At 42.0% G+C, this 27,305-nt stretch overlaps 3 protein-coding genes across 13 annotated transcripts in view; all 3 read left to right on the forward strand.

Moving 5' to 3' along the window:
* LOC139415177 (protein enabled homolog) overlaps positions 1-3,024 on the forward strand; it is a 138,758-nt gene extending 135,734 nt beyond the window's left edge. For all 5 annotated transcript variants that reach the window (XM_071163063.1, XM_071163061.1, XM_071163060.1 and 2 more), the window contains one exon: positions 28-3,024. In XM_071163063.1, coding sequence (XP_071019164.1) covers positions 28-65 — 38 coding nt within the window. In that variant the 3' untranslated portion in view covers positions 66-3,024. The remainder of the gene's footprint in view (positions 1-27) is intronic.
* A 748-nt stretch (positions 3,025-3,772) lies between these two features.
* Positions 3,773-17,384, forward strand: LOC139415179 (lamin B receptor). 7 transcript variants are annotated; one of them, XM_071163070.1, is made up of 14 exons: positions 3,773-4,049; positions 7,495-7,669; positions 7,948-8,109; positions 8,458-8,535; positions 11,104-11,275; positions 12,425-12,618; positions 13,214-13,268; positions 13,500-13,694; positions 13,994-14,097; positions 14,530-14,655; positions 14,743-14,911; positions 15,042-15,122; positions 15,254-15,376; positions 15,566-17,384. In XM_071163070.1, exons 2-14 carry the CDS (start codon positions 7,505-7,507, stop codon positions 15,724-15,726), a joined length of 1,785 nt encoding a protein of 594 aa, XP_071019171.1. In that variant the 5' UTR covers positions 3,773-4,049; positions 7,495-7,504; the 3' UTR covers positions 15,727-17,384. The 7 variants fall into 7 exon arrangements, with proteins under 7 accessions (XP_071019171.1, XP_071019167.1, XP_071019166.1 ...); XM_071163066.1 differs by having other exon boundaries at positions 3,840-4,049; positions 7,948-8,127; XM_071163065.1 differs by lacking the exon at positions 3,773-4,049 and adding an exon at positions 5,181-5,340 and having other exon boundaries at positions 7,948-8,127.
* Positions 17,385-23,046: 5,662 nt separating this feature from the next.
* Positions 23,047-27,075, forward strand: LOC139415608 (leucine-rich repeat-containing protein 15). Its single transcript, XM_071163721.1, has 4 exons — positions 23,047-23,279; positions 23,526-23,714; positions 23,892-24,590; positions 24,773-27,075. The coding sequence occupies exons 2-4, from the start codon at positions 23,531-23,533 to the stop codon at positions 24,961-24,963; spliced, it is 1,074 nt and encodes a 357-aa protein (XP_071019822.1). The 5' UTR covers positions 23,047-23,279; positions 23,526-23,530; the 3' UTR covers positions 24,964-27,075.
* The last annotated feature ends 230 nt before the right edge of the window (positions 27,076-27,305 follow it).

A 27,305-nucleotide genomic window follows, 5' to 3' on the forward strand; every position in this document is an offset into this window, starting at 1 on the left:
ACTGACATGTTGTTTGTCTGTCCACAGCCATCAGAGAGGAGCTGGGCAAGTCGAACACTGTGTAGAAGGATCTCACCTCCCTGTAAATTACACCTATTACCGGACAACTGAGACAGGTCAACTTCAGATAGGACAATATTATAAAGCAACAAACAAGGTAAAAAAAAAGTTTAAAAAGGTGGCGCTGATGATGACAATAACTGAATTAATACAGCAGACAGAGTTTGTGGGCGGAGCAGCGTCAGGCACACAACTGGGGACGAGGGAGTGCGGGAGGCGTGTAGCATGGAAGCACTGCTGGCGTCCATCTTGTGAAGCCTGGCCGTTGCTGCCATTTTCCCGCAGCCTCACCTGGAGGACAGGACACGGTCATGAAGAGAATTGACTGTCATTATGCAAAGATTTCTCTCTTTGTCGATAACACAAGAAAACAAGGAAAATCAACAAAAAACTAACTATATTGAACTGTATACTGTATTAACCATTGAAGTGTGAGAAGTCAGACAGCGGTCACACTAAGATTTGGAACGGTTGGTGCGCACTTGTGATTTCAAAGCAAAAAGGCACGTTTAGTGGGCGAGTTAAGTTTGGAGGCAGGAGGGGAGGGAAAGGGAAGTAGGACTCAGTTTCCCATAGGGCCATTGGAGGGAGCCTCTTGATGTGAATGAGGGACTGACTGGTGGACTTGGTATTGTCTACTGCTGCAGGACTCTGTAATGCTTGTCTTCCTCAAATACTATTTTAACCTGAATATGTACAAAAGAAGAAAAAATGATATCTACAAGTCTATCAATTGTCTGTTTTAATGTAAACCATGGCCATATCAAGTAGCTTAATCAAATATTTTCAAGATGGTCTTTTGGTCTGTTTGGCTTAATATCCGAATATCATTATCTTCTTTTTTTCTATCAAAATGATCGCTGTAACAAGCTACTGTACTGCATTTCTTCTCACTGTTTCGGTGTGTTGCAGGCTGATGAGACGGTCACAAAGGGTACATGCCTTTCTACAGTCAATCTGTGTAGCTCTTTACCAAACAACCTCTGTCAATTAGTGACGGTTAATACTGCTAAAATCACCATGACCAGATCTGGAGATGGAGCTATTTGAAATCTCTGTACTGTTATTATGAACTAAACCTTTTTTTTCCCTCCCTCTCATTTTCTGTCAAGTGTTTGGTGCATGTACGGTGAGACTGCCAAGAAGTTGCGTTATTGTCTGTCAGTTTATAAGCAATAAGTGTAGCATCTGGGTTGAATTTCCCCCACATGTTTTCCTTGAAATGTTCCTGTTCATTTAACTCCACTCCAGCGCCCTGTTGAGGATGTGATTCTGTACCTCCTTCTGTTCACGACTGGACATCCACCTAATAGATTCTAAAGTGTTCTGAAAGAAATGGGTAGAGAATAGATGAGATGGACAGACCCCCTCTGTTTATAGCCATAATGTACTTAATTTACTGAGGTACGCCATTTTCCATCAATTCATGGCACTCATGGTTTTTTGCAGGAAAAAAAATACAAAAAATAGTCATGAAAAAGACATAAGGGACACCCCATAAATGAGTTTGTCGGCATGACATATCCGCATCCATGCTGGTGCCATTCAGTGTTTTACTTGTGCTTAATAATTATTTGTAGCATTTTTGTTTGCCTTTGTTTCCTCTCCTAATAATATGAAGTTCTGATAATGGCATACTTCTTTCGCCCTTTGATTGACTTTGTTCATATGGGAATGGCTACTTTTAATTGAAAATGTTTCCTTTTCAAAACAAAACATTTTTGATTACCTAAAAATCTCGATGTACAATCAACTGAGAGAAGGTCAAACTGAGGTCAACCTGAGACTCGTGTAAAACAGAGCTGTCTTCAATGTAAAACTCTAGCTTCTATTCTCTTGACTTGCTGGTAAGGGGATCGACTTTGATCAGGGTTCTGTCGTGGCAACAGCTGAGGGGGTCGTGGTGACTGAGCTATCTTCACTACACTCCCCTTGTGAGTGTTTTGCTCAAACACAAATTTATTTCATTCTCATCTCCAAATCAAAGCATTGGAAGTTTGTACAGAAGAGTGTTTACAGCATCGATTGCACTTTATAAACCCATAGAAATTCATGATACTATGATGAACCTGCTTTACAAGATGCAGCCATCGCCAATAGTGTGGCTATCACACCAAAGGTTTCAGCTACAATCTCCTCTTACACACGTCACACTTTACTGAGTCGCCTTTTGTTTTAGCATTGTTAAGAGAAAGGGAGATATCTATATATCGAGTCCTTAGGATTGGGGAGTGAAACATTCTAATTAAGGATCATTCATATCTACATGGATAATTCTGTTTGTGATCTTCATGGTTTGTGCCTTGTTCTGAATTTACATTTAATATGTCAAAGATTTAAAAAGACTAGTAATAATTCTAGGAACTGTCATAATCTCACACATGATCATTGTTTTTTTTGCGTCCTGGAATAGTTATTTTAATGGGAGAATGAAGTTATGTTACAAAGTACAATTGAACACAAGAAGTGGTGTATTTTCCTCATGCCATTTGTATGTTACAGAGCAGTTTGTTACATAGTTTAGGTTCTTAGCGCTTGGGAAATCTGAAAATGTATATATCCTCTACAGCAGTGGAGGCTGCTGAGGGGAGGATGGCTCATGTCTGAAACAGAGCGACTGGAATGGCATCAAACCATGTGTTTGGTGTATTTGATACCATTCCATCAATTCCGCTCCAGTTATTACCACAAGCCCATCCTCCCCAATTAAGGTGCCACCAACCTCCTGTGCTCTACAGTTACATTTTTGTCCCCAAAATCAGATTTTTCCATCTACTGAGGGAACCGAAGCTGGTGGACATATTGAGAAATTCAATTGAATGTCTCTGAAAGGAATTTCAGTTTCCTTTATTCTTTTATCATTTACATTGTACCATACCGTTCTCATGTTAATTAGAATTTTCTTACATGCTAACATTGTTTGAGCAAATTAAATAAAAAAAAATTGCAATACATGATTAAAAAGTAACTTTTTTGTGGTGTTCAATTGACATAGTTTCAGTAACTCATTCTTAACTTTTTAATCTGGATATTTCTCTCCTGCTGTGGGACAAAATGTGATCCACAGGAGCTCAGACTGTTCTGACGAGTCAAGAAGCCATACATGGACTTGTGCTGCATCAGCAGTTTCTCTCACAGAGCTCTTCTCAGCCTTTGAATATAACTTGTTTATCTGCAACAAAGCGAATGTGTGGGAGATCACACCATTTTACATGCAGGGCATTCATCAAATATTCAAAAGCTTGAAAACAATAATTCAGCAGAAACACTGAAATTGAGCTTAGGTGAAAATCTTGGACTTGTCTTGTCTCATGGTGATTATAAGCCTTGTGTTTTACTCTATCTGTGTTGAATACTTTACAGATGTTTGGTATAAAGAGGTCATAAGACTGTACTTGCTTTAGAACTGTCCCCTCACAAGTCAAGTCACTGCCTCAGCCACTTGTTCCTTAAGTAGGTCTAGGGAATTCCCTGCAGGCCTATTCTTAGTAGCAGACCAGTCACATTGTGTTACATTACCCCCTATTTCACACCCGATTAGCAGTGAATGTATCGGAGCCTCGGGTTTCGTGCTCTTCTACAGACACAGGTTAGCTGAGGCGAACAGGAAGAGGCAGGACTAACTGAAAATGAAGCAGAGAAATCTCTCGACTGTTGCCCAAGCTATTTTTAACCCCCCCACACAGTTGCTGTCTGAACCCAAGCCTATGTCCATTGCAAAATGAGGCCAATCATCTGCTTCTGGTCTTGCAGCTTCTTTTTACAGGGGTGACAAGATCTCACAGTGGGAGTAATCTACTGTGTGCAGTTGTTTGCAACATAATGAACAGTAGAAAGATGTTTCCTGGAGGAGGGTCTGAGAAGAATGCCAGTCCATTTGCAGTTCATCTGTACCGGAGTAGAGAGAAGGCTCTGCAGGGACGGAAACTGCTGTAAGACAGGAAGATCGACTAAGCGGCTGTTTGGCTTCATGACCTCAGAGAGAGCAGGTGGAGAAAACGCTGTAATTGGACTGTAGAGTTTGTTTGAATTTTCAAAATATTTTTTGGTTTCCTTCCGTAGTCATGAAATGACTGTGTGTGAACTTTGAATTGTGACATCTGTTTTGACTTTACATGCCCAGTTATAACTGACTGCTGAGAGAAGATATGTTTCATGATAATCATCTTTCATAATCCTATGTTTTGGTTATTTCTTCGCAATATCTCAGACTCCTTGAATGTAGTTTTGTAATCTATCTCTAAGCCTATAAAGCAACATCCTACATTGTGCAATTCAATGTGAGGTCAGTTAACCCAATGTGTTGAAGATAAATCAGAGCTTCATAGAGGGGATGGCATAGCACCATGTTACAGCTGGTTTGTAATGTTGAAAGCAACTCCTGCAACAAGATGTTGTGAACATCTAATATATACCTGACATTTGGTAGATAGTGTCACTGGTTCTGCACTGTTTTCAGCTCCAGTCAGATTAATTCACAATTAGATTCAATATCTAATGACGTCTAGAATGCATGAGCACTTTAGAAAGTGGAAAAATGTGTTGAACTGTGCTGTCTAACCGTTTTTTCCGTTAGTGTAATTAACGGGCAGTAATAAGTTAATACATGATGCGCATTTATTTACAGATTTCTGGATTTCAATTGTTGATAGTTTCGTTTTAAGTTTAATACAATTTTAAATAACATTTTATGACCAACTGTAATCAGTTTACTTTGTTTATTAACAAATTGTTGTAAATGCTCTACAATTTACTACATAAATCAAGAAAGGGTTTGTATGATATAGCATTTTCCATGCATCAATAATGCTGATGTAATTAAAATCCGTTTAAACATTAACTTCCATTTTTACTAAAACAAAGATTATCTTCCATACAATTACAAAAAATATTTCCTCCATTTTGTCTGACGCTTGTAGAAATCTTATGGCACATGACACCAAGTACACCGAGTTGGAATCACTGAAGTAACTGGCAAGGCTAGAAATCTGACACCGTCAACAAAAGTGGTAAGGACAAACCGGTTACAACCAATCCGCACTCTGTTAAAATCCTCTATCGACCAATCAGAACATTTTATAATTTTAAAAGAAAAGCATTGTAGCCAATCAGCGAGCTTCGCGCCATCAGACTGGTGGGCATCGCGGATAGAGGGAGGGAGAACGCGCTCTACATTCAGCTACGGATTTTTACAAATATAGCTAGCTATATTTTTGTTCCACGTTTTTAGCAGGATACATATCTTATTTTCCTAATTGGATTCGTACGTGTTATCTAAAGGTAATAGCGTTGATGCATATTTACCATTTATTGTGCATAAATGTGGTAACGTTTTAAATGTCTTTGTTGAGAACTTGGCCGCTAGCTAACGGGTTTTCTTGAGTGTGTTTGGGGGTTGCGTGGGGTCAGCTAGCTAAAGTTAGCTACAGTAACCACTACAGCTGAGCATATTTAGTTATCTAGCGAACAACTTTTTATTAGTGGCTAACTCTTAGTTTTGCCTCTACTCATTCAACTATTTTACACTTATTTATGCGTCGGTGCAGTGTTTACAGTTGCAAAAACGTAAACATGCCCTGGAACATAGGTATCTATGTTAGTTGACCTATTCCAATGACCGACCGTTGACGACATCAGTGATGTACTTGGTCGCCGAGTTTAGCTCGCCTGCTACTAGCTAGCTAGTTAGGTCAACAATTACTAACAAAGTTTTGAATTCATGACGTTTTCCCTCCATCCCGCTGTCACTTGGAGCTATGGTCATTAAAGGAGCAGATACATTCGAACAATCTTTTCCACGAATCTAAGGTTACCTTTTGCACATTGAATCATATTTTGGGTTGCCCATTTTGATAGTTGACGTTGGCTAACCGCCAAAGTTAGCTTCACTACACCGTTCTGATTGCTCTTCCAATTCAATCTAATGACTAGCTAAGGTGGCTAGCTAGCCTACCTTTTTTTGTAGATAACGTTAGTTTTTTGTTGCTCGCTTTGTTTTTCTGACCAACTAAGTTAGCTAGCTATAGATGGATAAATATATTTCCGACCAAACATCCACAGATGTCATTTTTTCCCCCTTTAGAGATATATATATATATATTTCTAAAGTAACTTTAAACGTCTAATTCTATGGGAATATGTTCAACACAGACTTGCGCGTAACATCCATCATTCAGTCACATCAAGGAAACTAGCTAGCTGGCGGCTGAACTTCTCTAAGGTTAATGAACTAGCGGGGGCTGGGTGAATTTACTTTCTATAAAACCAATTACAAACTCCCATTTAGAGTATTTTGATCTATTCATTGAAACTATTTTACTTTTGGGTGTTGTATTTAAAAGGCTGTGTGCCCGAGGTATGACACACAAGGTATGGGCTAACTTTCAAAGCTCCACCCACATCATACCGCGCATACTTTCATCATTCCTGGAGTAGGGAACACTGTCCGCGTCGTTTAGCTATACCTTTAACCATATGGAATTCATCAGGGACGCCAGGACACCATCACAGAGCCTATTGGTGTGTCAGTGTTGGTATTCATTAATGGAGATGTTATGGAATGTGCTTTACTACATTAGTGGGCTGGCTCACTGCTTCTATTTATAATCTGTGTGGGCCATTAGGAAAAGGACACTTTTTAACGTATTTATTATTTTTCTAAAACATTTCAGCAGCTGTGGTGTCTCGTTTTGACTTATACTAGATGACAAATATGACCCAGGCCAGTGCTGAGTAGTTGATTGTGGTCATTACAAGGACAAGAGCTGTGGAATTCCAGTGAGCTTGGGTAGTAGTTGGGAATATATGTCAGGCATTTCACCTCTGTTTCCCTCTATTTAAATAATATCTGCTTTGATGAGGATCTAGGTTTTCAAAGTGTGTGTGTAATGTGTATTGACAGTTTGATAGAAGCACAACTTCCAATGTCTGTCAAACTTCTAAAATGCATTTTTTGATGTTACTTGACCGTTACTCAAATCCAGTGTACAAAGGCTATTGAAAGAGTGACAAAGGGGTTAAACCTAGTTGGGATGTTCACGTCAGCACTTCTGTGAGCTCCGCAGCCCCTTCCATACTGCTGACCTCACTGCTCCATTGTGTCAAGCGTTACACGAGTCTGTCCCCCTTTACATTTTCTTAATGCACACTGTAAATGTTTCATCTAGCCTAATCCTGGGGAAAGAGCGTTTCTCCCCCATCGTAGATGGTTTTGGTATGCACACCTGATTCATTTGAAAAAGTTTATCTAACGTGATAGGCCTACTTATAATTTGCCACCTTTGTTGAATTTGTCGGGGTAAAGTGAAAGAGAACAGAAGCAGCATGTCTTAACACTGAAATAATATTTTCGGCCTTAGTTCAAAGGTTCAAAATCCTTGTATTTCCTGTTTTTTTTAATATATTTTTTACTTGTTCTCTCTCGCTCTCTGTCAGGTAAACGAGGATGCCGAGTATCAAGTTTCAGAGTGGGGACACAGTAATGGGCCGCTGGCCCGGCAGCAGCCTGTTCTACGAGGTCAAGGTACTGAGCTACGATGCCAAGAATCAGCTCTACACTGTTATCTACAAGGACGGCACCGAACTGGAGCTCAGAGAGGCTGACATGAAGGTAGTAGCACAATCTATCTCCATGGCAACCATGTCACTGAAGACGTGACCCAGATGAATATAAATGTCACATAATGTGACTTCTCTTTGGATGGTGTTTTTATACCATGAGAATGTTAAGATATTTTGAGCTTATATTATTATTATATAGTACATAATCAACTGTTGAGCCTTTTATAATAAGTTGATTGCTCCATTGTCTTTTACAATTCACTTATGTAATAGCTATGTAATAACAAGTTGTAACCTTGCTAAATGCTGTAACTTATGTTATTCCAGAATCCCACTGGGTTCAAACCAAGCCGTCGTTCTCGTTCACGCTCCCCGTCGCGGCGGCGCAGTCGCTCCCGTAGCCCAGCCAGGACCACCAGGCGCTCCTCGTCACGCACTGTCAGCGGCACCTTCATCGCGGAGACCCACAAACTGAAAGAAGTGCTGGAGGTCAGACTCGTTCCTGTGGTGAGGAGCATGTGATGTCACACTCACTGCAGGGATTTAGAATGGCTTTTTGTTTTGAAATATTGCTCTACTGATGTTTGTTTGCTGCCTGAGTTTGTGTATTCAGGATGTACTGTAAAATGTATGGCCTCCAAAGAGATGGCGATATTTAATAGATCAAGCATTAGCAAACAATGGCGTAATTAACCCATTTTTTTTTTTTCGTGTAGTGTGAAATAACCACTTAGTGTTAATTCAGTAGAGTCATTAGACATGCGATGTTGGTCATCACATCCCCTTTTCTGCATGTTGATGTTTTTGCTTCCTTCACTCCGTTTTAATTTACCACAGGCAAAGCCAATTGAGAACAATATCAACAATAAGCATGAAATGACAGAGGAGAATGATACTGCTAACAAAGTCAACGAGGTGAGACTTCAGGAATATTTTTTTCACTCTTCATCCATAATTATCATAATCACAAATGTAAAAGTTTGTGTTGGGGGAACCAAAGTCATGGCATTAGACAATGAAACTCTCCCTAGCTGTACTGCTTGTAGGAATGTTATGATGCGTGCATGTTGTACCTCCTGTGTGTTGGGAGGACTGTATGGGGGAGTCAGCCTGACTGAGCTACACACGCACACCATCTTGCTAATGTTCCATCAGTCAGTCACATTTAACCTTTATTTAACTAGGCAAGTCAGTTAAGAACAAATTCTTATTTTCAATGATGGCCTAGGAACCTGTTCAGGGGCAGAACGACAGATTTGTACCTTGTCAGCTCGGGGATTTGAACTTGCAACCTTTCCGTTACTAGTCCAACTCTCTAACCACTAGGCTACCCTGCCGCCCCAACATGCTGTTGGAACATGTGCTGCCTGTTTTCTCTGCTCTCCTTAGAGGCTCTCATTGCACGTTATGAGGACTAGTTTACGTTAAACAAATACCAAGACTTTGGCTATCAGTATGCCCGTGGCCATGTAACACTGCCAACTTAGTAGTAAAACCAAACAATGGTTTATGGTATTTCCTGCTATAACAAGATAAGTGTTCACTTTTCCCTTTAATAGCAGATGCACATCTAAAGCTAATTTGTTTGGCAAATAGAATGGATGGGCATGACAGGAACGCTCATAGTGTCTGCCTGTCACTGAATTCACTGGCTTTGCATCATAGATTTTGGCCTGTATAGTGAGACATTGCACCTTTTATTAAAGTCGTACTGTTTATTTTGCTGTCGTATTTTCCCCATATTTGTCTGACCTGTGTAACCAAAACATGGACGTGTACACGCAGCAGTGTTGTAGAATATTTCACCGCTGGCTTTCGTACTTTCTAAATTCTGAGCACGGCTCAAGAAATTTCTCCAACCGTCAACACATTCAAATGAATAAAGGACGCGTAGGCTATGTTGGTTGTTTAATATTGGGGAGGTGCGCGTTCGGGCTATGTGTCACAACGAGACGCCAGTCTTTGGTGTCTGTAGACTCTGTACCCCCCCCCCCCATCTCACCAGCTGTGTGAGACCAAACTAGAGGTCGACCGATTATGATTTTTCAATACCGATTATTGGAGGACCAAAAAAGCCGATACCGATTAATCGGGCGTTTTTTTTTTTAGTTTTTTTTTAGTTTTTTTGATATTTTTGTAATAATGACAATTACAACAATACTGAATGAACACTTATTTTAACTTAATATAATACACCAATAAAATCAATTTAGTCTCAAAAAAATAAATGAACATGTTCAATTTGGTTTAAATAATTCAAAAACAAAGTGTTGGAGAAGATATGCCATGTAAGAAAGCTGACGTTTAACTTCCTTGCTCAGAACATGAGAACATATGAAAGCTGGTGGTTCCTTTTAACATGAGTCTTCAATATTCCCAGGTAAGAAGTTTTGAGTTGTAGTTATTATAGGACTATTTCTCTCTCTTCCATTTCTATTTCATTAACCTTTGACTATAGGATGTTCTTATAGGCACTTTAGTATTGCCAGTGTAACAGTTTTGCTTCCGTCCCTCTCCTCCCTGGGCTCGAACCAGGAACACAACGACAACAGCCACCCTCGAAGCAGCGTTACCCATGCAGAGCAAGTGGTGTTTGAAACTCTATTTGGCGCGCTAACTAGCTAGCCTTTTCACTTCGGTTACAAGTGAAGCCTCATCTCGGGAGTTGATAGGCTTGAAGTCATAAACAGCGCAAGGCTTGACGCACAACGAAGAGCTGCTGGCAAAATGCATGAATGTGCTGTTTGAATGAATGTTTATGCGCCTTGTATGTTCATTCAGATTATATGCAACGCAGGACACGCTAGATAATATCTAGTAATATCATCAACCATGTGTAGTTAACTAGTGATTATGATTGATTGTTTTTAATAAGATAAGTTTAATGTTAGCTAGCAACTTACGCAAATACAGTAAGCCAGGGTAACAGGCAATCTCCTTGTGGAGTGCACAAGGACTAGTTAACTAGTTGCAAGATTGGCTACCCCGAGCTGACACGGTGAAAATCTGTCATTAAATATATCTTTTTTTAAAGGAACAGTGGGTTAACTGCCTGTTCAGGGGCAGAACGACAGGTTTGTACCTTGTCAGCTCGGGGGGTTCGAACTTGCAACCTTCCAGTTACTAGCTCTAACCACTAGGCTACCCTGCTGCCCCTGAACGAGGCAGTTAACCCACCGTTCCTAGGCCATCATTGAAAATAAGAATGTGTTCTTAACTGACTTGCCAAGTTAAATAAAGATTAAATAAATGTGTATTAAAAAAAGAGAGAAAAAAATCGGTGTCCAAAAATTCCGGTTTGTTATGAACACTTGAAATTGGCCCTAATTAATCGGCCATTCCGATTAATCGGTCGACCTCTAGACCAAACGTTGTCTATTCTACGATAACCTCCCCCATAAGCGCAAGTCACAGTTGGTTAGACATGTTCATGTCTGTGTAAATAAATACCAGTCAGCCTGTCCCTTGTGTGTCTACTTCCAGAAGCCTGCAGAGGTGGAGCCAGAGAAGAAAGTAGTAGAGAGCCGCTACAACTTGAGACGCAGGAAGGATGACGGTGATGCCAAGCCAGCCGAGCATACGGAGGAGGTTGAGCAGAAGCCTGCAGTAGCCACAGCCCCCATCACCACTGAGCTGGAGTTTGGAGGGAGGCTAGGTGAGAAACAGAAATGTGGTTGCTGTGCCTAGCCCATCTTGTCATGTTCTGGATAAAGTGAGGGAAAAAAACAATGGTGCTAGTCTACACAATGTTTTGCCAATCAAATTGCACTAGGGTGCTTGTCTGCACTAGCCTGTGTACCTTCTGTTTAGATAACATTCCACTCCTTGCGCTCCGTGTCGTATGTCAAAGATGTTTGGCGTAGCAAGGAGTGGAATGATAGCTAAACAAACTGGTACCCAGACCAAGTCAAAATCAAATCAAATGTTATTTGTCACATACACATGGTTAGCAGATGTTAATGCGAGTGTAGCGAAATGCTTGTGCTTCTAGTTCCGACAATGCAGTAATAACCAACAAGTAATCTAACTAACAATTCCAAAACTACTGTCTTATACACAGTGTAAGGGGATAAAGAATATGTACATAAAGATATATGGATGAGTGATGGTACAGAGCAGCATAGGCAAGATACAGTAGATGGTATCGAGTACAGTATATACATATGAGATGAGTATGTAAACAAAGTGGCATAGTTAGTGGCTAGTGATACATGTATTACATAAGGATGCAGTAGATGATATAGAGTACAGTATATACATATACATATGAGATGAATAATGTAGGGTATGTAAACATTATATTAGGTAGCATTGTTTAAAGTGGCTAGTGATATATTTTACATAATTTCCCATCAATTCCCATTATTAAAGTTGGCTGGAGTTGAGTCAGTGTGTTGGCAGCAGCCACTCAATGTTAGTGGTGGCTGTTTAACAGTCTGATGGCCTTGAGATAGAAGCTGTTTTTCAGTCTCTCGGTCCCAGCTTTGATGCACCTGTACTGACCTCGCCTTCTGGATGATAGCGGGGTGAACAGGCAGTGGCTCGGGTGGTTGTTGTCCTTGATGATCTTTATGGCCTTCCTGTAACATCGGGTGGTGTAGGTGTCCTGGAGGGCAGGTAGTTTGCCCCCGGTGATGCGTTGTGCAGACCTCACTACCCTCTGGAGAGGTAGTCTGTAAATCCTTTGGCAATGTATTTCTTGAGGGGCCGGTAACAGGGTAAACCTAAGTCAGACAGTTGGAGAAGGACCAGGCTGACTTCCCTTGGCTCCAGTCACTCAGTGTCTTTCCCACTGTATTTGCAGGAGTGTTCTGCATGACTCTGCTCCTGCCTGCGACGGTGTTGGGCCTGATGGTGGTTTGCAGTCAGGAGGATGCTAGCCTGATGAGCTCCCCCCCCCTGCCTGCCCTTGACTCCCTGTGGGACCTACAGGTGTTTGGCATGGTGGTCCTCTGGTTGCTTTTCCAGGCCCTGCTCTACATGCTGCCTGTTGGAAAGGTACCATGATCGCCCACCTCACTGCTTTGTTGGCACACATGTAGAATCAGAATCACCTAATTCTGTTCTAGTCATTGTGGAGAGAAAAAAAGAACTGAACCGTAGATGACTGCATTCTTAGAATTTCTACTCCCACCCCTCTTAAGACTACACACACTGGCAAATACACACACCGACCACCCCTGAGAGTGCAGGCAGTACACATGACTCCCATCTGTAACCTGAACAGAGCACATGACCGGCACTCACTTCTGCTCATTACCCGGAGCAGAGGAGAAAAATTTGATTAGTCAGCGGGAGTAGGCTACGATCCACACTGGAACTCTACAGGAGAGAATGGGGCATTTTGTTCTTATTTTCGTAATCTCCTGATCTTCCTTCTGAAAACTGTTGAAGCACACGTGTCTTTTTCAGAATGTATGAAACTTTCACCATATGGCTCCCAGGAAATCACATGTTCTCTAGGTCTGGGAGACATTAGTAAAAGGGATGTTGTACAAAAAGTCACCTGTCCTATCTACATTTACCCTCTCAGATAATGTATTTCCTGTAAGGTTGAATGAATGTCCAACCTGTGTGCTTTTGTCGTCCCCAGGTTGTGGAAGGAATGCCCCTGAAGAATGGAGGAAGGCTGAAATACAGAATGAACAGTGAGGCATTCTTCTGTGTTTTGTCTTCTTTTTTTTATTTTTCTTTTTTTTCAAAGGAATGAAATGAGATGAACTAGTCTGTTACCCCCAGCACTTTTGATAGCTGTAGTAAAGCACTATGCCAATGTATTTCATTAACATGTAAGTCGTAAAAGGAAACTAGGAAATACCTTTTGGTTGAGGTACTTCCTGTGTATTAACCCTGTATGTCTCCCTCTCATCCACCACCAGCCCTCTATGCCTTTGTGCTGACGGTGGCTGCCCTGGGGGCTGCAGTGCACCACAAGATAGACCTCAGCTACATCCACAGCCACTTCCTCCAGCTGGCTGTGTCTTCCCTGCTTTGCTCTGTCCTACTTAGTGTCTACCTGTATGTCCGCTCTCGCTGGGCAACCCAGGACCTGCTGGCCCCTGGAGGAAACTCTGGTGAGTGGGTGGGTGGTTGTGTGTAGTTGTCACTGGTAAATATACTTCTACAATCTGGGTGTGATATGATTCCATGAAATGGCTCTATTATGACATGGACCAGCATAAGGTTAAGAGCAATAGAATATAATTAGGTAAAGTATCCACCATCTTTTTCATCAAATGTTCAATTGATTCTGATTTAAGAATACATTCCAATCCTCGAGGTGAAAGCTGTATTTCTGTACTACCCATTTGAATGATGATGCCTCACAAATGGTCAACATAATATGATTAATTTGTTCTTCTCACCTCCCCAGGGAGTGTTATTTATGACTTTTTCATGGGAAGTGAACTTAACCCCCGGATCAAAGGCTTTGATCTCAAATACTTCTGTGAGCTGCGCCCAGGATTGATTGGTTGGGTAAGTTTCACTGTAGTGTACTGAAATATTTCCATTAAAGTACTTTTCAGCTGTATGTTAGAGACGTTTAGTGTAGATTAAGCTGTTTATTTCCCCAAACAACTGCGAATACAAAATAAACTCTGTTCAGTTTCCCATTGTGTTCATTACTCCCTCTAGTGGTAAAATGTAAACTGCTTTGAGTAAATCCTAAAATGATACTACTGTACATTTTGGAGCCAGTTTGTTTAACTGTCTGTTCAATGAGAGTGTTTATTCAGAGCTGTGATCTTAATTCCATTACTTTACTTTTAGATTTGTGAATTGTTAGACACTACTGCACTGTTGGAGCTCGGAACACAAGCATTTCTTTATGCCTGCAGTAACATCTGCTAAATATGTGTATGTGACCAATACAATTTGATTAGATTTTGACATCTCTGTTCTGTCCAGCTGGTGATTAACGCTGCCATGGCTCTGGCCGAGATGCAACTCCACCACCTGGACTACCCCTCACCAGCCATGATCCTGGTCAACTGCTTCCACCTGCTCTATGTGCTTGATGCCTTCTGGCATGAGGTACAAAACTTGATTTTTCTTTCTGCCCGATTTGGTATTTAGTCCATTTATTTGGTTGTAATCTAATGGTGGATTGTTGCTCCCCAGGAGGGCGTCCTGAGCTATATGGATATTACCCATGATGGGTTTGGCTTCATGCTGGCATTTGGAGACTTAATGTGGGTCCCCTTCACCTTCAGTCTCCAGGCCTACTATCTGGTTCACCACCCCAATCACCTCTCTCTGCCCTGGATCATAGGCATCGTCACTCTCAATGGTTAGTCGGTAGTACTGACTCCGTACTCAGACCTTTAGTATTGGCTTATGTTCATATTAGTTCTACATGTCATCTGTGATATTCTTTTTGTTGTATGACCAACAGTGACATTTTCTTTGTCATTTGTTAGTCATTGGATTTAGCATCTTCCGTAAAGCAAACTCACAGAAAAACGCCTTCAGAAGAAATCCATCAGACCCCACATTATCCCGTAAGTCCTCAGTCCCAGTGCATCTTATTCATGTATAAACATTATCCATTTTGCAGGCTCTCTGCCTTGATAAAGGGGTGGAGTTAGTCCCCATCATGTTGTTGGACTCACTGTATCTCTCTGTTTTCCAGATCTGAAAACTATCCCTACTGCCACTGGGAAGAGTCTCCTGGTATCTGGTCTGTGGGGGCTAGTCCGTCACCCCAACTACCTGGGTGACCTCATCATGGCTCTGGCATGGTCCCTACCCTGTGGTGAGTGATGTCTAATCAGCTAGTTAGTTACCAGGTATTTGTTTTTTGTATGTCTTTTTTTCTGAGTTGTACTGACGAGGCATCAGAAACAGCCCAGTAAAGCTAGACGTGTTTTGATGGGTTTATAGTGTGAAGATGAGACGCTGTAGTGTATGTTGACCTTTTGTGTTGTCTGTGGTCGTCCTGTAGGGTTCACCCACATCCTGCCATACTTCTATGTGATCTACCTATCCATCCTACTCGTTCACCGGGAGGCCCGAGACGAGGCCCAGTGCAGGAGGAAGTACGGTTCGGCGTGGGATGACTACTGCCGAGAAGTCCGCTACCGCATCATCCCCAGAGTCTACTGAGGCCTATGCCACCCCTGCCCCCACACCACACCCTTCAATTCTGCATGCTTACGACTCATCACACGGCTGCATGAGTTCATTGAGAAAAAACAATTTGTTTGGAAATTAGTTTGAGGACATTTGAATTTTGGAAAGGGGGACACTTGATTCTTGGAAGTACCACGAGCAGCTTTCTTTTGAAGTTACATGGTTTTAGGAAGGTAAACACTCATTGGCCGGCAGAATTTGGTTTATGCCTTTGTTTAGAGAGAAACATTTGAAAAAATAAGCCTCATAATCTAGTGAAGTAATGTGTATATATTTTTGTACATATACATTTTTTTAACTGAAAGATACCTAACAACATTGCATATTTGGTCTGTGTTAAAGTGTTCTTTGCTCCCATATTCGAGGGAATACAATATTTTCTTGGCTTTTATTTTGAAGTATTTTGTAATGATATCTTTGGTATACATTACTTGTGTATATTGTGAATGATGGGATTTAAATGCTCTTTTTTTCCACTGTACAGTTGACATAGGATTAACGTTCTCCCTCGGGATCACGATGTTGTCACAAAATTGCATTTAGGTTTTAATTTATATATATTTTTATATAGAGATATGTAGCCTAGTGTTAACTGAGAGTGTTAAAAAAGGTGGTTTTAAATGCATTATGCGAGATTGCGTTTTATAGCCAAAGTCTATTATTTGTCTTTGCTACCTCAGGTTCTGTCAAATTCCCCCCCAGTCCTCTGGATGGTGGTGTTGCTTAATGCTCCTGTGATAGTCACTGTTTTAGAGGGAAGACTACCCATCTATTATCAATTCTACATACACACAATCTTATTTAAAACCATTAAAATTTGCAAGGGTGCTTAGACAGTATCCATTCAAGCACCACAAACCTTAAGTTATTCAAGACCGTACTTTAAAAAAAAAAGGTGTCAATAATGACATGATTTTTTTTTTAATATTCCTTTTTATAATTTTTATTTGAGGATTTTCACCAAGTTTATACTGTGACATTCTGCACAATGCTGTGTAGTGTGGTGGCCATCTGGCAATATTGGTATTTTATCCTGTGCATTCTCAAACCCAAACAAGTATTTTTGGACCCAGCTGTAGATGAACAGCATCGCAGCAATATGTCAACTAGAATATGTGGCATTTTATGTGACTGAATGCATTGTACATATTCTAAATTTGTTTTTTAAGTAAAACAAAAATATTCACGTTAATGGTAGTAATCATCGATATTATGTTCCATAAGTAGATATTTAAAGTTACATTTGATTTTAACTTTTGTTTTTAAGTTAATTGCCTGAATTACCATTGTAGCCATTTTTGTTTACAGCTAGATCTGCCGTTATTACTGACTCAGTCATCTGAGAAGATTACTTGTGATTTGAGTCATTTATCATGAACTATTTCTCATTGAGCCACGTTCTGTACCCAACCCCTGTGTTTGTGGCGGATGGGACTGGTAATAATATCCTGTTTTGGTCAGCAGGTAGTTTGTCAAAGCTAAAAGTTGGAAGTAACTAAGAATTTGGAAGAAGACCCAAGGTTTTTGAATCATTCAATTCTGGTGGAGACAGATCAAACCTGTGACAGTGGCTGAAAAGCTTGCATTGTACAAACATTTTGGCAAAAAAATAAAGATTTCCACTTACATTACCCCATGTTATTCAGAGGTGTCAAACAATTCAACAGATAATGCACTGTGAATAGTCAAAGTGAAACCGAACAATCGGAGGTAACTGGGAAAGTAAGCATTTCAACACCTGAGATAGAGGTTATGTGCTGTCCTCTAAGTCAGGAATGGGGCTAACTGCCTGCTGAGGTGTAGATCTGGACAGGACCAGAGACTATCCCCCTGGCCCCTGCTGCAGACCCTCTGGGAATCAATTAGAGATGTCTAAATCTTGTGATCCATCACACTGACTGGTGTGAAGAGCAGTAAATCCCCAAATTGATCTAGAGGGACAGTTTAGTGTTTGTTTTTCTCTCAGCACGACACCACAGTGATGTAAGTCATCTCTGCAGGTGTTTGGTAGCCTGGTCCAAGGTCTGATTGTGCTCTTGCCAGCTCCATTCTTCATTGTTAAACCAAACATTGTTTGGCATGACCAGGAGTGACGAGTTTCAACCTAGTCTGAGCATTTGGTATTATTCCGTACTTAAATCTGAGACACTCCATTTAGAATGATATGGTATGTTGGGTATGGTTACATAAGGCAAAAATGAAAGGAGGTTGGTCGGGCGTGTAACACGAACGTCTAGCAACCCAAAGGTTGCAAGTTCGAATCTTATCACAGACAGCTTTAGCTAATCAGCAACTTTTCAACTACACTATAAATACACTGCTCAAAAACATAAGGGGAACTAAAATAACACATCCTAGATCTGAATGAATGAAATATTATTAAATACTTTTTTCTTTACATAGTTGAATGTGCTGACAACAAAATCACACAAAAATGATCAATGGAAATCAAATTTATCAACCCATGGAGGTCTGGATTTGGAGTCACTCAAAATTAAAGTGGAAAACCACACTACAGGCTGATCCAACTTTGATGTAATGTCCTTAAAACAAGTCAAAATGAGGCTCAGTAGTGTGTGTGGCCTCCACGTGCCTGTTTGACCTCCCTACAACACCTGGGCATGCTCCTGATGAGGTGGCGGATGGTCTCCTGAGGGATCTCCCAGACCTGGACTAAAGCATCCGCCAACTCCTGGACAGTCTGTGGTGCAACGTGGCGTTGGTGGATGGAGCGAGACATGATGTCCCAGATGTGCTCAATTGGATTCAGGTCTGGGGAACGGGCGGGCCAGTCCATAGCATCAATGCCTTCCTCTTGCAAGAACTGCTGACACACTCCAGCCACATGAGGTCTAGCATTGTCTTGCGTTAGGAGGAACCCAGGGCCAACCGCACCAGCATAATGTCTCACAAGGGGTCTGAGGATCTCATCTCGGTACGTAATGGCAGTCAGGCTACCTCTGGCGAGCACATGGAGGGCTGTGCGGCCCCTCAAAGAAATGCCACCCCACACCATGACTGACCCACCACCAAACTGGACATGCTGGAGGATGTTGCAGGCAGCAGAACGTTCTCCACGGCGTCTCCAGACTGTCACGTCTGTCACATGTGCTCAGTGTGAACCTGCTTTCATCTGTGAAGAGCACAGGGCGCCAGTGGCAAATTTGCCAATCTTGGTGTTCTCTGGCAAATGAAAAACGTCCTGCACGGTGTTGGGCTGTAAGCACAAACCCCACCTGTGGACGTCAGGCCATCATACCACCCTCATGGAGTCTGTTTCTGACCGTTTGAGCAGACACATGCACATTTGTGGCCTGCTGAAGGTCATTTTGCAGGGCTCTGGCAGTGCTCCTCCTGCTCCTTGCACAAAGGCAGAGGTAGCGGTCCTGCTGCTGGGTTTTGCCCTCCTATGGCCTCCTCCACGTCTCCTGATGTATTGGCCTGTCTCCTGGTAGCGCCTCCATGCTCTGGACACTACGCTGACAGACACAGCAAACCTTCTTGCCACAGCTCGCATTGATGTGCCATCCTGGATGAGCTGCACTACCTGAGCCACTTGTGTGGGTTGTAGACTCCGTCTCATGCTACCACTAGAGTGAAAGCACCGCCAGCATTCAAAAGTGACCAAAACATCAGCCAGGAAGCATAGGAACTAAGAAGTGGTCTGTGGTCCCCACCTGCAGAACCACTCCTTTATTGGGGGTGTCTTGCTAATTGCCTATAATTTCCACCTGTTGTCTATTCCATTTGCACAACAGCATGTGAAATGTATTGTCAATCAGTGTTGCTTCCTAAGTGGACAGTTTGATTTCACAGAAGTGTGATTGACTTGGAGTTACATTGTGTTGTTTAATAAGTGTTCCCTTCATTTTTTTGAGCAGTGTATTTTATAACATCAGAGTAAAGCAGCATTGCTTTGCATTCAGCTGTGTTTACTGAGCATCACAACATGGAGGTCATGGTTTGTGGAATACAGGAGGGAGAAACTGTAACACAGCGGCTGCTGTTTTGACAAGGGTAATTGATTCTAAGATGTCTTTGAAGTGAGAAATAGTGACTCATAAAACACTGTGATTTTTTTCCTCCTTTGCTGTTTGTTCTTCCCTTACATAAAGCTAATGGTATTTCTTTCCTGGCTGCTATTCATTTTCAGCAGAGCCAGAGCCCTCACTAGTGATAATAAAGAGTAAAACATCATGTTATGAAAGTGATTGGAGTTACTGTAATATTTGTATACTATATTTGAAAACTCTTGAGGAAAAACAGTATGTTCACAATCCTTGATTGCTGACAGTTGAGAAATAGCTGACTCTATTTGAGTTTATTTTATGAAATGGATGGTGAGTTGTGAATTCTGTACACTTACGGCATAGTTTAAACTTTCCAGTAGACTTTGAAATGCACTTCCTTCTAAACTTCTGATTGTTCTCCATAGCTCATGTCAGGCATGGATTGAAGCATGCATGTACGCTGGGCCTGTCATGGTGGAATCTGTGTCTGACTATGTGCATGTGTGACTGGGATTCTGCTATTCTGACAGGTGCCAAAGGCAATATTTCTCTCTATCGTTGTCTCTTTCGTACTAAAGATGGAAGGGAACAAGTGCCTATCACCATTCCCCCTTTGACAGCTATACACGTGGTGTGATATGTGGTGCTAACAGCACTAAATAATGCAAATAGAATATTCATGATAGATTGAAGTGTTGAAACAGGCTTTAGTGGCTGATATCTCTTCGTTTGTTTCCAGTCACCCAAATCAGGTTTCAACTCAGCTAGACCACCTATCCCTATCTAATTGACAATGGAGTGTTCCATTACTCCAGACCTAGTCAAATGTTTGGTAGTGGCCTGTCTTAAGGAAGTCTTACAAAAGCATAGATGATATTAGATGAGAGGAAGAACGAGAGAGAGAAAGAAAGGAGGCAGTTTAAGAATCCAGTTAAAACCCCTTTCTATTCGACTACAAGCTGAGTCCTCTAAATTCACTCCAGACACCTAACGCTTTATCCTTCTGCAACTAAGCAGGGTCAGAAATGTTGAAACAACCACCTGTGTATCTGTTAGCAGCAGAAAACTTCATCCAAACACAGTCAAGATCCAGCTCTGTAGGAGGGAAATTATAGGGTATAGGACGGTTCTGATGTGACTGTGAAATGTACATTAATGCTACAGTGATAATAGACTTGAACACCAGATGCTGCAAGTGAGCCACAATCACTCCTGAGCTGCAGATGGTTCTAGTGCCATGATAATTGTGTTCCTTTGAGGGTCCTACATCAGATCCAGGGGACTCAAATTGCAGAGCAAGAGAACTATCTCCTGAACTGGAGATAGAGCGTAGTAATGAAGACCATGAGGAAGATCCATTGGTGATAGCAGTGCTTGATTTCTCTGTTAATTAGACAGTGGTTGACTCAGCCGTCTAAATGTTCTACGTAGGAAATAGGTGCTTGGGCTGCCATGCTTAGGTGAGCATCATTAGACACAACTGCTGTCTTATAGAAACCCAAAGAGCTGTCATTAGGAAAGTAATCTCACATCTCTCTTTTAGTCGGAAAACCGGGAAAACTTCTTGGCTTTTTAGCATCAATGGAAAAACTATGACATTGAACAATTCAAATCTATCACACCTCAGTTTTGCATCTGCAGGATGTAGATGAAATACATATTTCATGCAAATAGTGAGAATAACGGTCCAATGGCCTCATAGTCTTTGTCACACTCCTTTGTCAGGTGAAATAAAATGAAGCGTTTGACAGTGAGGAGGGGTTTGGAGCATGTTGCTGAGACAATGTTCTTTATTATGGAATGCATTGTGTGACAAATTGCTTTTCACTGTAGTTTGTAAGAGAGCAGAGTACATCTGTCAAAACTAGTGTGAAGGATGGCGTTACCTTGGAGATGCAAAGGGGGGTTTGTGCAATCTATAATAAAACATAAATCCTTATTTTACAAAGTAAAACTGGACAGAACCTTTAGGCCACTGTGACAAGGTCAGAAGCAAGATGACAAAGAAGAATGTTGTAAGAATGGCCAGCTTTGATATTGTGAAAATGATTGAAGAACAATCATTTTCGGAGATGTTTGAAGTGTAGGTGTATCCAAATGGAAGGCATCATTAGGTGTGCATTAGAGCCTACAGCTGTGCAGTGCAGTAGAAAGACAGTCAGGGTACTTTATGATGGAGCTAACTGAAGAGTAACATACTGTAGAAATTGGAGATAAATCAATGCCACTCAATCGATTGGATGTAAAGACAGCTAGCTCTCGTGTTAAATAGAGACTTCTCACATCTATTCTTTTACAAGACCTTACACATGGCTTTTATGATCTTCCTCCTGTCAGTATGCACTAGAAACTGAGGCGGGCCACTCGATAGAAACAGCATTTGATCAATTGGCTGTAAATTGGCAATAATATTGGAATGATTTCAGCCAAGCCATGCCAAGTGAATGCCCAGCCCACCACATTGAGTTGAGTAGAGTTTGTGAATGATATCATATTGCTGTAGAAGTTCTTGTGTGTTCCTCAAAACTCAGTGTGTGTTAGCTGGGCTTCTCTCTCCCCTCCAGTGAAGAGGAGCTGACTGGTGTGGCTGCTCCTCTGAGCCTTCAGTCAGAACACCATAATTACGCTGCTCCAGATGGCTTGCATATTGTCTTGCTGTTGGCTAGGCTTGAAAATAGCTTTTAATCTTTAGCATACAATAAAATTGTCTCACTCAGCAGACGTGTCAATCTGCTGCTATTCTCAACATGTGTTTCTGTAATCCCTTATCACTACTGGGGAGCTTGGCCTTTCCGTATCTCTCTCTCGCTCTTGCTTGCTCTCTCTCGCTCTCTGTACTCTCCCCCTCCCTTTCTCAGCACTTGGCCCTGTGTAACAGAGAGTGACATGTGTGATTGTTCCTTTCCCCTCATAAGGAATTACAGTTGTGAGCGTGACTTCCTTTCGGGCCGTCTGTGTGCGGCTGGGCTCCTCGCGAGTCACAGAACCTCAGTATAATCTCCATGACGTTGGCTGTCAGGGTGGCTGGGAGCCATGCCTTCTGAGGTGCCCACCATCCTCTCTCTCTGTCTTTGAGACTCCATGACATCAATCTGTGCGTAGTTTGTATATCACTTCTCCTGGCACAAACAAACACACAAATACACACACACACACACATACTGGCACATACTGACTGAGTTGTCTTATTTCTCACACACCCCCATGCACTCCTCTAGGGTATGGAGGAGTTAACTTGGCAGAGGTTTCTGTGAGGTGGCTTTGATCCATAATCTGAGGATGGCATTTTTCTCCAGGGACTGTGACATTGCAGTGGTGCTGTGCTGGTAGTTTTGCAGGCTGGCTGCTGTAGCTGCTGGGCAGACGGCTGGGCTAATTCACTCTGACTAACAGGAAGTCACACGACAGCAGAACAGGCAGCTTAAGAAAATCTGACTCCCTCGCTTTGAGAGGCAAAACAAAGTAGACAGTTTAAAGAAGAGGTTTATGCGACGACAAGTCTCACCAAATGTTCAGGTAAATGCTGATAAGAAAATATTGATCAGTCTAATAGCATAAACTGTAGCTCGGCAGCCTTTCACCCTGCACTTGTCTATATTTTTTTGGAGCATGTCTGCAAGATGTTCATTCTTAATACGCTCATATAATTTAAATAGGATTATCTTAAATTGAATTTCTAATCGTCTTTCCAACACAAACTAAATTGTCAAACTTAATCAGTCTGCAAGTGCTGAATACTTTTTCTATTCCCTGTGGGTGTAGTAGGCATGCAGCTGGTAGCCTGTTTAGCAGTGCTGGTGTTCTGGGTGGCAGAAGCTGTAGAGAGCTGTCCTGATGTCTGTAAATGCACCAAGAAAACCAGCCCTGAAAGGTCAGAGGTCAACTGCCACAAGAAGGGGATGAGGACATTTCCCTCCAACCTGCCCCCTGATTCCTGGATCCTAAAGATGGGTGAGTCCACTTACTGTTTGCAATTGTGGGAAAACCACCGTCTTACTTTAGTATGTGCCAGCTATTTGGCTCCAAATCAATATGTTATTTTATTGACATAACCACAAGAAAGAGGCTAGTGTTACCATCTTCCAATGGTATTGATTTCTCATGCTGTTTCTGTGGTCCTTGTCCCAGGCGAGAACGGAATAGTCGACCTCCCAGCAAACGTCCTGAAACCCATCCCCAAGATCGAAAGCATCAACTTGGAACGCAATGCCATCAAATCAATACACCCCCAGGCCTTCTCTGGAGCCCAGAGGCTGATGCTGCTCAACCTGTATGGGAATCAGATCAACAAACTCCCTGTGAAAGGCTTCCAGGATCTCATCAACCTCCGCTTCCTCATGCTGGGCCAGAACCAGATCTCCAGTGTCAAACCAGACATGTTCACAGGCATGAGGAACCTTTCAGACCTGGACCTGCCCCTCAACTCTCTAATTGCCCTTCCTTCCAACGCCTTCAAGCCTCTGATCGCCCTAAAGGTCCTGGACCTGGCCCTCAACCGCATCGAGAGGATCTCCCCCAAAGGCTTTCTGGGCTTGACAGAGCTGCTGTTCCTCAACCTGGACAACAACAGTCTGAAGAGCATCTCGGCTGGTGCTTTCAAGCCTCTGGCCTCCCTGGAGATGCTGGTGCTGGATAACAACCTGCTGTCCACTTTGACCTCAGCCACTCTGGAGGGCCTGTCCAACCTTCAGGAGCTCTACCTGAGGAACAACGAGCTGGAGAGGCTGCCCCAGGACCTGTTTAGACATACACCCAAGCTCTCCCAGCTGGCCCTCAGTGGAAACCGTTTTAAAAACATGGATGGAAACATTTTCACCCAGCTGTCTGGTAAGAGATGAATAATGTACAACAATCTTTTCTAGGTGTTTTTTCAAATGCATTTGTGGACTATATGTGTCATATGTGTACTTCATGTTTGACCATTTGTTCATAAAAAGTCATATACATTTCTTTTATTAAAAAAAAGTGTCACAATGAGCATAATCTGATTGTCCTCTACCTCCCTCCAGGCCTGAGGGAGGTGTATCTCCATGACAACCCCTGGACATGTGACTGCAACATCAATGGCCTGGTGCGCTGGGTGTCCCAGACAAAGGCAAACCTTTCCCCTCTGGAGTCCCTGAGGTGTGTTGCCCCGACAGAGTACCGCAACAAATCCCTCAGCAGCCTCAAAGACCAGAACCTACGCTGTCGGGCCTAGACTAGAGCCAAACCAACCTTTACTCTGTGCTACCAGACCTAGACTAAAGCCACACCAATCTTTCCTCCACACCAGCATCCTGCATAAACCACGTTACATTTTTACATTTTACATATTTTGCAGATACTCTAATCCAGAGCGATTTACAGTAGTGAGTGCATTTTTACATGTTCCTGCTACAGAGTAACCTGTTATACAACACTTAATACTTAGCTATGGTCCAACGACAGCACAGTTACCCATTATTTTGCAACCCTAGCCTAGGTCCAGCCACAGAATGACATGCCATTGTGCAACATCTAGGCAGCCATGGCCCGATAACTGACAACTGTACAATTAGCTTTTACTGTACAACCATAAGCGAAAGTTAGTATAAACTCCGCAATAAATGTCCTGTTTATTTTCAGCAAACGTAACGTGTAAATATTTGTATGAACATAACAAGATTTAACAACTGAGACATAAACTGAACAAGTTCCACAGACATGTGACTAACATAAATGGAATAATGTGTCACTGAACAAAGGGGGGGTCAAAATCAAAAGTAACACCTTCGTTATCTGGTGTGGCCACCAGCTGCATTAAGTACTGCAGTGCTTCTCCTCCTCATGGACTGCACCAGATTTGCCAGTTCTTGCTGTGAGATGTTACCCTACTCTTCCACCAAGACACCTGCAAGTTCGCAAACATTTCTGTGGGTAATGGCCCTAGGCCTCACCCTCCGATCCAACAGGTCCCAGACGTGCTCAATGGGATTGAGATCCGGGCTCTTCGCTGGCCATGGCAGAACACTGCCATTCCTGTATTGCAGGAAATCACGCACAGAACAGGGTGTCTTCCCTGTAACACACAGCGTTGAGATTGCCTGCAATGACAACAAGCTCAGTCCGGTGATGCTGTGACACACCGCCCCAGACCATGACGGACCCTCTACTTCCAATTCAATCCCGCTCCAGAGTACAGGCCTCCGTGTAAGGCTCATTCCTTTGACAAATAAACGCAAATCCGACCATCACCCCTGGTGAGACAAAACCACAACTCGTCAGTGAAGAGCACTTTCTACCAGTCCTGTCTGGTCCAGCAACGGTGGGTTTGTGCCCATAGGCGACGTTGTTGCCGGGGATGTCTGGTGAGGATCTGCCTTACAACAGGCCTACAATCCCTCAGTCCAGCCTCTCTCAGCCTATTGTGGACAGTCTGAGCACTGATGGAGGGATTGTGCGTTCCTGGTGTAACTCGGGCAGTTGTTGTTGCCATCCTGTACCTTTCCCGCAGGTGTGATGTTCGGATGTACTGATCCTGTGCAGGTGTTGTTACACGTGGTCTGCTGTTAGTGTCTTAATGACCGTTCCACAGGTGCATGTTTAATTAATTGTTTATGGTTCATTGAACAAGCATGGGTAACGTTTTTTTAAACCCTTTACAATGAAGATCTGTGAAGGTATTTTGATTTTTACGAATTATCTTTGAAAGACAGGGACTTGAAATAGGGATGTTTCTTTTTTTTTGCTGAGTTTAGCTGTACAAGCCAAAGAGAAAGAAGAGCTGAAGGGGATATGTAATAGCTTGCCCTGAGCTTTCTGTCATTGAAATATTATACTTTCCATCAACCCCAAACACACAATTTACACGTTCGTTAAACCTGCTATTCCCGAAGTGCGCTGAGAAACATGCTACTGTAAAACCCTCAATAATACTGCTCCTGCTTTATTTTTTATTCTTGCATATTTTATATTAACTGAAATTAATTTCTAGCACTTCTTTACAGTGATATCCTATGCTGATAAACCTATCATCTTAACATTAGCTTTTTTTCATAACTCAATATGTATATAGGGCAATTGTATTATTTTCACAGATGTGGAATCATTCCATGCTTATTAGTTTGATATCTTTGAGGATTTGGCTATGCTTCCGAGCTTGTCTCTGTAGGTTGTAATGAGTGAATCTCCTAATCTTAAGCACAATGAATATATCTTATTGTTTCCATTGAGTGAAAAATATGTGCTGCCATTGTACTTGTACAATCCTAAAACAGCATTTACTAAGTCTGTAGTCTAATTGATTTCATACTGTACATACATTTTGAAATAAAGGCCATTGTGCAATGAACAGCATGTCATCTCTCACAGTTACTGAGGTTCAGTAGATATTGTTTATACACATGATTTCATCACGTCAAGAGTTATTCAAGCCTTAATACCAACTGCAAAATGATTCATAAGTTCAGAAAATGCAGCTATTTTCTGCTCCAGCCATTTTTGTGTAGAGAAGTGCTGCTTCAAAGAGGGAAAGTAGGTTAAAACATCCTTTTTACTTGCAAAGTGACAGTAAACTCGCAT

Source organism: Oncorhynchus clarkii, chromosome 8 (genome assembly GCF_045791955.1).
Source record: "Oncorhynchus clarkii lewisi isolate Uvic-CL-2024 chromosome 8, UVic_Ocla_1.0, whole genome shotgun sequence".
Taxonomy (NCBI): Eukaryota; Metazoa; Chordata; class Actinopteri; order Salmoniformes; family Salmonidae; genus Oncorhynchus; species Oncorhynchus clarkii.

Coding starts and splice junctions, on each gene's coding strand:
- LOC139415179 (XM_071163066.1), top strand. CDS start 7,505: ATGCCGAGTATCAAGTTTCAGAGTGGGGACACAGTAATGGGCCGCTGG. Junction 8,536..11,103: donor CTGCTAACAAAGTCAACGAG/GTGAGACTTCAG, acceptor GTCTACTTCCAG/AAGCCTGCAGAGGTGGAGCC. Junction 11,276..12,424: donor GGAGTTTGGAGGGAGGCTAG/GTGAGAAACAGA, acceptor CTGTATTTGCAG/GAGTGTTCTGCATGACTCTG.
- LOC139415608 (XM_071163721.1), top strand. CDS start 23,531: ATGCAGCTGGTAGCCTGTTTAGCAGTGCTGGTGTTCTGGGTGGCAGAA. Junction 23,715..23,891: donor TTCCTGGATCCTAAAGATGG/GTGAGTCCACTT, acceptor TCCTTGTCCCAG/GCGAGAACGGAATAGTCGAC. Junction 24,591..24,772: donor CATTTTCACCCAGCTGTCTG/GTAAGAGATGAA, acceptor ACCTCCCTCCAG/GCCTGAGGGAGGTGTATCTC.